Source organism: Aptenodytes patagonicus, chromosome 3 (genome assembly GCF_965638725.1).
Source record: "Aptenodytes patagonicus chromosome 3, bAptPat1.pri.cur, whole genome shotgun sequence".
Taxonomy (NCBI): domain Eukaryota; kingdom Metazoa; phylum Chordata; class Aves; order Sphenisciformes; family Spheniscidae; genus Aptenodytes; species Aptenodytes patagonicus.
Window position 1 is genome coordinate 84,152,929 of NC_134951.1, and position 10,032 is coordinate 84,162,960.

A 10,032-nucleotide genomic window follows, 5' to 3' on the forward strand; every position below is an offset into this window, starting at 1 on the left:
AATTAAAAATATTTAATTCCTCCAGGTAGAGAATATGGATTGGGCCATCCAGACCGGAGGAGAAGATTCCACCGTCCTCCTCGGTAAAGAATATGTGTGTACAGGTAGCAAACTGAGATGATGGGATAGTTACCATTGAGATAATTTTTGTCTATGACAGCCTCTTTTTAAGAACTTTACAGAGTAACTGAACCATGTGACTGCAGAGGAAATCACTCAAAGCTGAGGCTATTCAGCTTGCTAATCACTTGTCATGTTAGGTGTAAGCTTGCTATGAGACCGGAATCACTAAAACTTAACTTAAAGGTACCAGCTGAAGCACAGTAGCATCCCAGTATAGCTACATTGTTTTGTCCATTTGATGCTGGAAAGCCTGAAGTGTTTTTACAACATCATTAGATATTCCTGACTGTAAGTTTTAAGACTTAAACTGTAAGTTTTGCATATTTTCATTATAGTTGTGTGTATTACAAGAGTTTGCTCACCATGCTGAATTGTGGTTTGTGTCTTAATTGTGGATTATATCTTTATCTTAAGGGTTATACCATTGTTACTGAAACCTCTGGAAAAGTTTGAAACATGACATCACTGATGTAAACATCATCTACCAGTGAAACAAAATTACCTTTCTGTAAAATGCAGCACTTTCTTACAAGAGCCAAAAATTGCTATTACTTTTGGCACTTCTAGTTAAGTAACTTTTTCTGTCTATCTCAGCTGACTGTGCAGAGTGAACCACATCACTGCTGAGGAGAGAAGGAATCTGTCATGCTTTACTTCTGTAATAAATAATACTTATGAGAACTAAGTATTTTTCCTGTCCAGAATTCTAATTTAAACACTTATCTTCAGAATTATTTCTTAAAAAATTATGTATTTCACTTTATGATTCAATTTCAGTGATGTATGTATTTAATTATAAAATTAATACATTTTAAATAGAGTTAATATAAATAATACTAAAGAAATGTGAAATAACAGAGCACGTGCAATTTTTAACAGCACCATAGGATCATATATTGGTAAATTGGTACCACAAAAGCCCCTCTTCAAGTCACACACTTGTGTTTTTTAAGAAACTGTTTTAGAGATTACAACAACTTTCTTATGTCTTCCATTTGCATACCAATGCAGTTAAAGATAATCAGAGGTACTTTACTTAATTACTGTCTTCAGGCAAAAAAAAATTAGGCAGTTATGTAGAAGTCCTATTTTAAATCATGAAGTGTGAAAATTGTACCAGAGGAAAAAAGTGTCAGCAGCACTTATGTCACATAGAAAGTGGGTGACACACTTAGAACCGTGTTTATCTCTTTACTGATCTGCATCTCAACCTAATTGAAAATTGTCTCCATCTATGTAATTTTCAACAATTTCATGCTGTTCTTAGGTTTCTAGCAATCTTTGAATTGCGTTGGCTCAAGTGGATGTTTATGGAACTGATGGGGTTTCGCCTGTTTATGTGCTTTGGAATCACAGTATCTTTAGTTTTGTACTTCAGCATTTTCAGTACGTGAAGTTATATAATAACCTCTCCTTCTCATACGGGATGTGTATGATGAAAGAAAAATGAAATCCTGATGTCCTGTTCCTGCTCTTAAAAAAGATTGAGCAGCAGAAAAAGAGGATATCCAAAGATAGAGCCAAATGTTAACAGCAAGTTTTGAAATCTGATACAGTTTGCAGATTTTTGTAAGAGCATGTTTAGTTATTGGGGATGATGACTGTTCCAAACAGTGAAGTCAGTGGTGTTGCACGTGGACAAAACTTTGTATTTACACAGAGAACTGTGGCCTTAATGTTCATCATGTTGGAAAATCCACTCTTTTGGATTATTTTTCTTTTTTGTTTTGAATACTATTGGTTGGTATGTTGTTAGTGTAGTTCTCATAATCATCATTCTAGATTTTACTGATACAGAAACTGTGTCTCAGTCTTAAGCTTCTTATTGTATTACTGCCAGAATTATTTATTTTTAGAAGCATTTGAAAATTAAATTTATATCTGAAAACTATCTCATGATCCATACTAACAGAGAGTAGCAGACGCTCTGAAACTTAATGCTTGCATTAAGACTTGCAGAACTTAAGGTTCAAAACGTTAAGTGCTGATCTGGATAATTAATACATATGTCACTAAACCCAGAACACGTCATTATGGTCGTTTAATCACCTGCGTCATACGGATCACAAAATCTTACCCTGCAACAGGCCGTAACAGCTAAAATTGTTTCAGTGTTGATGTTCATGTGTCTTATTTGGCTCCTCACAACTGTTTGTCTTTTAGATCACCCAGGTGACCCTACTCATTACTGGAAGTGGATGAAAATGGATAAGAGAACAAGATACGTTTTTATGAAATGCTGTATGCTGAAGATCATAAAAACTTAATCAGTATTTCAGAAATGGTGGTGGGAAGGCTCTAATCAGAAATTTATCATGCCTTATTTTCAGTTCCATTTTATTTTGTATACTTTTTTTTCTAGCCTATAGCTTAGAGAAACGAATTATGGAATGTTGTGAAACAATTATTATATAATTTAGGTTCCAGATAGTATTGTTTGGAGCACTTTACAAAAGCCTTGTTGACACAGTTATGAAAAATGATCATTAAAAAATTATGTCTAAAAAGTAGAGGCCAGTCCTAGGTGTTGAAGGCAGCTGCAAAAATTTAATGAATTCATCTGGTTCTGTTGTGAAAACGATTATGTCTCTTCTGTTAAACCTTTATGCTCTATGAGGCTGAAAGTGCCCAGTCTCGGACAAAAAAGGGTACTTCTAAAGTGTTTACAATCATATCATGGTTAAAAAATGTTACTTTTCTGTCATGTGGCTTACTTTCATAGTTCCTCAGTCTCAGAGAATAAGAAAAGGGTAGCTGAAACATTCCAGAAAGTTATAAAATTAGTTTCTATGTACAAAACTGCTACAGCTTTAATGTCCTATTATTTTGGGGCCTTTCAGAGCTGAGTCAAATGCATAGTCCTCTTCTGGAATACCTAGAATTCTTCTCCATCTGTAGTGAATCATTTATGTCACATTTAAAGTTTATGCCAGACCTTACATCTGTCTTTAGCCTAAAGTAAAGGTGTCAGTGTGAGCCTCTGGCCAGTATAATTTTGAAGGAAATTCTAAATCAAGGGGAAACTAACAGCCATTTTGAATGCATTCTTTTTTTTTTTCCTAAATGGCAGTTGTTTGAAGCACACAGGGTAAAATTTTTTCCCTGTTGACATCATTGGTGCATCTTTTGCAGATATTAGTGGCACTGTGATTTCACTCCATACTGATAAGGTAGTCTCAAGAGACCTAAGTAAATGGACAGAGTACAGGTAGGGCAATCAGGTATCTCCTGTGTTAATTTTCACTGGTCTATTATTCATCACACAGACTTTATTACTACTTTGGAGATATGTGTATTTTTAGAATAGTGCATAAGTACACTTGAAATTAGATGTCTTTAGAAGTGTTTAGCATGAGGAAAAAGCATTATTTTTATATTCCAAAGAGAAAATTTAGCTCTAATTTTGAAATCTATTTTCAGAAGTACTATAGCTATTGTACAACTTGCACTTATCTTTGTGGTACAATGGTTACCGATTCAAACTCTGTTGGTTTTAGTCCATTATTGTTCAGTTAATACTGTTTCTTAGGCCTTGTGCAGGTAACTCCTTTGAGTTGACTGCCAGTGGAACTTAGTTCCTATTTAGTATACGTTATGTCAAAGTGAATAGTATTGTCAGACATACATAACTCAATACATTAATTTCCTTGCATGTATTTTTCTGTTTGTAACCCAATAAATATATTCTTTCATACTCTGCCTATAGCAACAGTCCAGCTAAACAAATAAATTGGCAGCAATACAGGATTTCTAGTTCTATTAAAAGTCTGAACAGACACAATTTTTACACAACACAGTGTCTGATTTGTGTTTCAGGGATCCTGTCATGATAAGGGCATTCCTGCTTCTTTTTTCTATTGATTTGTCACTGACTGTAATTGTACTACCACTTTTTTCTCCCCCCCCCCCCCCCAACCTTTTGGAATAATGTGGTCTGAGTTTTATGGAGAGTTCTCTAGTTTCAGGAATCTCATGATGTATAATAGTGTATTTGAAAAGAATGTAACTGTGTGCCAGAATTTGTTGGTAATTCCCCCTTCAGGCTTTGATATGAGAAAAGATTTCTGTTGGCCTCAATAAACAAAGTTAAATACAGTTAGAGTGGGAGTTTTGCTGTGCTAGTTGTGGTATGTTATGAATTGTTGGTAATAATTACCCTGACTACTGAAGAATTGTTAGCTTCTCTGTGAGGTTTTTTTTTTCCTCCTAATGTTAGACCATAAGCAAAAGCTGCTTATTATTATTTCCAAGCCAAAAGATTTTTTTTTCCCACCAGGAATCATAAAGTGAAAGCAGAAGCATGAAGTCGAAACATAGAAGTGCTACTTTCCTGTCTCACTGAAAGTCCATAAAGGACTGTAGAAGGAAATCATATACAAGAACATGACCTTAAAGATTCCAGTCTGATGGGAACTGATATGTGGACTACAGGGTTACTTTGAGTGGGTACAGGAAAGAGGAAAAACAGACATGGATCTGAAGTGAAGGAACCTATGTTTGTGAAGAAAAGCATTCTTATTTCTTGTTTGGCTATATTGCTTACTGTTTTCTCTAGCCTGTGCACTGGGTAGATGCCTTTCATCAAATGTTCACTGAAATTGTGTATTTATTTATTAGCTTTATTTATTCCCCTTCTGGAAGGGGATTCAGAGAACATTCACTAACATCGAAGCCACCGAGGCGAAGGGCTCCGGAGCGGAGGATCGCGACGGGGGACCCTTCCTGAAGCGGCAAAAAACCGCGGCCAAACCCGCGAAAAGGAAAAGCGCAGGGAGCGAGAGGGAGCCCCAGCCCCGCCATTCCCCGAGCCGGAGGAGGGCGTTCCTGACGAGCGGCAGCTCTGACTCAGCGTGGGCGGGGACAAGAGGGGCGGCAGCAGTTTAAAAACCCACTGTACCCGCCATTTCAGCGAAGCCACCGAGGCGAAGGGCTCCGGAGCGGAGGATCGCGACGGGGGACCCTTCCTGAAGCGGCAAAAAACCGCGGCCAAACCCGCGAAAAGGAAAAGCGCAGGGAGCGAGAGGGAGCCCCAGCCCCGCCATTCCCCGAGCCGGAGGAGGGCGTTCCTGACGAGCGGCAGCTCTGACTCAGCGTGGGCGGGGACAAGAGGGGCGGCAGCAGTTTAAAAACCCACTGTACCCGCCATTTCAGCGAAGCCACCGAGGCGAAGGGCTCCGGAGCGGAGGATCGCGACGGGGGACCCTTCCTGAAGCGGCAAAAAACCGCGGCCAAACCCGCGAAAAGGAAAAGCGCAGGGAGCGAGAGGGAGCCCCAGCCCCGCCATTCCCCGAGCCGGAGGAGGGCGTTCCTGACGAGCGGCAGCTCTGACTCAGCGTGGGCGGGGACAAGAGGGGCGGCAGCAGTTTAAAAACCCACTGTACCCGCCATTTCAGCGAAGCCACCGAGGCGAAGGGCTCCGGAGCGGAGGATCGCGACGGGGGACCCTTCCTGAAGCGGCAAAAAACCGCGGCCAAACCCGCGAAAAGGAAAAGCGCAGGGAGCGAGAGGGAGCCCCAGCCCCGCCATTCCCCGAGCCGGAGGAGGGCGTTCCTGACGAGCGGCAGCTCTGACTCAGCGTGGGCGGGGACAAGAGGGGCGGCAGCAGTTTAAAAACCCACTGTACCCGCCATTTCAGCGAAGCCACCGAGGCGAAGGGCTCCGGAGCGGAGGATCGCGACGGGGGACCCTTCCTGAAGCGGCAAAAAACCGCGGCCAAACCCGCGAAAAGGAAAAGCGCAGGGAGCGAGAGGGAGCCCCAGCCCCGCCATTCCCCGAGCCGGAGGAGGGCGTTCCTGACGAGCGGCAGCTCTGACTCAGCGTGGGCGGGGACAAGAGGGGCGGCAGCAGTTTAAAAACCCACTGTACCCGCCATTTCAGCGAAGCCACCGAGGCGAAGGGCTCCGGAGCGGAGGATCGCGACGGGGGACCCTTCCTGAAGCGGCAAAAAACCGCGGCCAAACCCGCGAAAAGGAAAAGCGCAGGGAGCGAGAGGGAGCCCCAGCCCCGCCATTCCCCGAGCCGGAGGAGGGCGTTCCTGACGAGCGGCAGCTCTGACTCAGCGTGGGCGGGGACAAGAGGGGCGGCAGCAGTTTAAAAACCCACTGTACCCGCCATTTCAGCGAAGCCACCGAGGCGAAGGGCTCCGGAGCGGAGGATCGCGACGGGGGACCCTTCCTGAAGCGGCAAAAAACCGCGGCCAAACCCGCGAAAAGGAAAAGCGCAGGGAGCGAGAGGGAGCCCCAGCCCCGCCATTCCCCGAGCCGGAGGAGGGCGTTCCTGACGAGCGGCAGCTCTGACTCAGCGTGGGCGGGGACAAGAGGGGCGGCAGCAGTTTAAAAACCCACTGTACCCGCCATTTCAGCGAAGCCACCGAGGCGAAGGGCTCCGGAGCGGAGGATCGCGACGGGGGACCCTTCCTGAAGCGGCAAAAAACCGCGGCCAAACCCGCGAAAAGGAAAAGCGCAGGGAGCGAGAGGGAGCCCCAGCCCCGCCATTCCCCGAGCCGGAGGAGGGCGTTCCTGACGAGCGGCAGCTCTGACTCAGCGTGGGCGGGGACAAGAGGGGCGGCAGCAGTTTAAAAACCCACTGTACCCGCCATTTCAGCGAAGCCACCGAGGCGAAGGGCTCCGGAGCGGAGGATCGCGACGGGGGACCCTTCCTGAAGCGGCAAAAAACCGCGGCCAAACCCGCGAAAAGGAAAAGCGCAGGGAGCGAGAGGGAGCCCCAGCCCCGCCATTCCCCGAGCCGGAGGAGGGCGTTCCTGACGAGCGGCAGCTCTGACTCAGCGTGGGCGGGGACAAGAGGGGCGGCAGCAGTTTAAAAACCCACTGTACCCGCCATTTCAGCGAAGCCACCGAGGCGAAGGGCTCCGGAGCGGAGGATCGCGACGGGGGACCCTTCCTGAAGCGGCAAAAAACCGCGGCCAAACCCGCGAAAAGGAAAAGCGCAGGGAGCGAGAGGGAGCCCCAGCCCCGCCATTCCCCGAGCCGGAGGAGGGCGTTCCTGACGAGCGGCAGCTCTGACTCAGCGTGGGCGGGGACAAGAGGGGCGGCAGCAGTTTAAAAACCCACTGTACCCGCCATTTCAGCGAAGCCACCGAGGCGAAGGGCTCCGGAGCGGAGGATCGCGACGGGGGACCCTTCCTGAAGCGGCAAAAAACCGCGGCCAAACCCGCGAAAAGGAAAAGCGCAGGGAGCGAGAGGGAGCCCCAGCCCCGCCATTCCCCGAGCCGGAGGAGGGCGTTCCTGACGAGCGGCAGCTCTGACTCAGCGTGGGCGGGGACAAGAGGGGCGGCAGCAGTTTAAAAACCCACTGTACCCGCCATTTCAGCGAAGCCACCGAGGCGAAGGGCTCCGGAGCGGAGGATCGCGACGGGGGACCCTTCCTGAAGCGGCAAAAAACCGCGGCCAAACCCGCGAAAAGGAAAAGCGCAGGGAGCGAGAGGGAGCCCCAGCCCCGCCATTCCCCGAGCCGGAGGAGGGCGTTCCTGACGAGCGGCAGCTCTGACTCAGCGTGGGCGGGGACAAGAGGGGCGGCAGCAGTTTAAAAACCCACTGTACCCGCCATTTCAGCGAAGCCACCGAGGCGAAGGGCTCCGGAGCGGAGGATCGCGACGGGGGACCCTTCCTGAAGCGGCAAAAAACCGCGGCCAAACCCGCGAAAAGGAAAAGCGCAGGGAGCGAGAGGGAGCCCCAGCCCCGCCATTCCCCGAGCCGGAGGAGGGCGTTCCTGACGAGCGGCAGCTCTGACTCAGCGTGGGCGGGGACAAGAGGGGCGGCAGCAGTTTAAAAACCCACTGTACCCGCCATTTCAGCGAAGCCACCGAGGCGAAGGGCTCCGGAGCGGAGGATCGCGACGGGGGACCCTTCCTGAAGCGGCAAAAAACCGCGGCCAAACCCGCGAAAAGGAAAAGCGCAGGGAGCGAGAGGGAGCCCCAGCCCCGCCATTCCCCGAGCCGGAGGAGGGCGTTCCTGACGAGCGGCAGCTCTGACTCAGCGTGGGCGGGGACAAGAGGGGCGGCAGCAGTTTAAAAACCCACTGTACCCGCCATTTCAGCGAAGCCACCGAGGCGAAGGGCTCCGGAGCGGAGGATCGCGACGGGGGACCCTTCCTGAAGCGGCAAAAAACCGCGGCCAAACCCGCGAAAAGGAAAAGCGCAGGGAGCGAGAGGGAGCCCCAGCCCCGCCATTCCCCGAGCCGGAGGAGGGCGTTCCTGACGAGCGGCAGCTCTGACTCAGCGTGGGCGGGGACAAGAGGGGCGGCAGCAGTTTAAAAACCCACTGTACCCGCCATTTCAGCGAAGCCACCGAGGCGAAGGGCTCCGGAGCGGAGGATCGCGACGGGGGACCCTTCCTGAAGCGGCAAAAAACCGCGGCCAAACCCGCGAAAAGGAAAAGCGCAGGGAGCGAGAGGGAGCCCCAGCCCCGCCATTCCCCGAGCCGGAGGAGGGCGTTCCTGACGAGCGGCAGCTCTGACTCAGCGTGGGCGGGGACAAGAGGGGCGGCAGCAGTTTAAAAACCCACTGTACCCGCCATTTCAGCGAAGCCACCGAGGCGAAGGGCTCCGGAGCGGAGGATCGCGACGGGGGACCCTTCCTGAAGCGGCAAAAAACCGCGGCCAAACCCGCGAAAAGGAAAAGCGCAGGGAGCGAGAGGGAGCCCCAGCCCCGCCATTCCCCGAGCCGGAGGAGGGCGTTCCTGACGAGCGGCAGCTCTGACTCAGCGTGGGCGGGGACAAGAGGGGCGGCAGCAGTTTAAAAACCCACTGTACCCGCCATTTCAGCGAAGCCACCGAGGCGAAGGGCTCCGGAGCGGAGGATCGCGACGGGGGACCCTTCCTGAAGCGGCAAAAAACCGCGGCCAAACCCGCGAAAAGGAAAAGCGCAGGGAGCGAGAGGGAGCCCCAGCCCCGCCATTCCCCGAGCCGGAGGAGGGCGTTCCTGACGAGCGGCAGCTCTGACTCAGCGTGGGCGGGGACAAGAGGGGCGGCAGCAGTTTAAAAACCCACTGTACCCGCCATTTCAGCGAAGCCACCGAGGCGAAGGGCTCCGGAGCGGAGGATCGCGACGGGGGACCCTTCCTGAAGCGGCAAAAAACCGCGGCCAAACCCGCGAAAAGGAAAAGCGCAGGGAGCGAGAGGGAGCCCCAGCCCCGCCATTCCCCGAGCCGGAGGAGGGCGTTCCTGACGAGCGGCAGCTCTGACTCAGCGTGGGCGGGGACAAGAGGGGCGGCAGCAGTTTAAAAACCCACTGTACCCGCCATTTCAGCGAAGCCACCGAGGCGAAGGGCTCCGGAGCGGAGGATCGCGACGGGGGACCCTTCCTGAAGCGGCAAAAAACCGCGGCCAAACCCGCGAAAAGGAAAAGCGCAGGGAGCGAGAGGGAGCCCCAGCCCCGCCATTCCCCGAGCCGGAGGAGGGCGTTCCTGACGAGCGGCAGCTCTGACTCAGCGTGGGCGGGGACAAGAGGGGCGGCAGCAGTTTAAAAACCCACTGTACCCGCCATTTCAGCGAAGCCACCGAGGCGAAGGGCTCCGGAGCGGAGGATCGCGACGGGGGACCCTTCCTGAAGCGGCAAAAAACCGCGGCCAAACCCGCGAAAAGGAAAAGCGCAGGGAGCGAGAGGGAGCCCCAGCCCCGCCATTCCCCGAGCCGGAGGAGGGCGTTCCTGACGAGCGGCAGCTCTGACTCAGCGTGGGCGGGGACAAGAGGGGCGGCAGCAGTTTAAAAACCCACTGTACCCGCCATTTCAGCGAAGCCACCGAGGCGAAGGGCTCCGGAGCGGAGGATCGCGACGGGGGACCCTTCCTGAAGCGGCAAAAAACCGCGGCCAAACCCGCGAAAAGGAAAAGCGCAGGGAGCGAGAGGGAGCCCCAGCCCCGCCATTCCCCGAGCCGGAGGAGGGCGTTCCTG

At 51.2% G+C, this 10,032-nt stretch overlaps 1 protein-coding gene across 2 annotated transcripts in view; it reads left to right on the forward strand.

The window, feature by feature from the left end:
- FAM120B (family with sequence similarity 120 member B) overlaps positions 1-4,271 on the forward strand; it is a 59,570-nt gene extending 55,299 nt beyond the window's left edge. For both annotated transcript variants that reach the window (XM_076334045.1, XM_076334046.1), the window contains 2 exons: positions 26-83; positions 2,287-4,271. In XM_076334045.1, the coding sequence (XP_076190160.1) occupies positions 26-83; positions 2,287-2,299 (71 nt within the window). In that variant the 3' untranslated portion in view covers positions 2,300-4,271. The remainder of the gene's footprint in view (positions 1-25; positions 84-2,286) is intronic.
- The last annotated feature ends 5,761 nt before the right edge of the window (positions 4,272-10,032 follow it).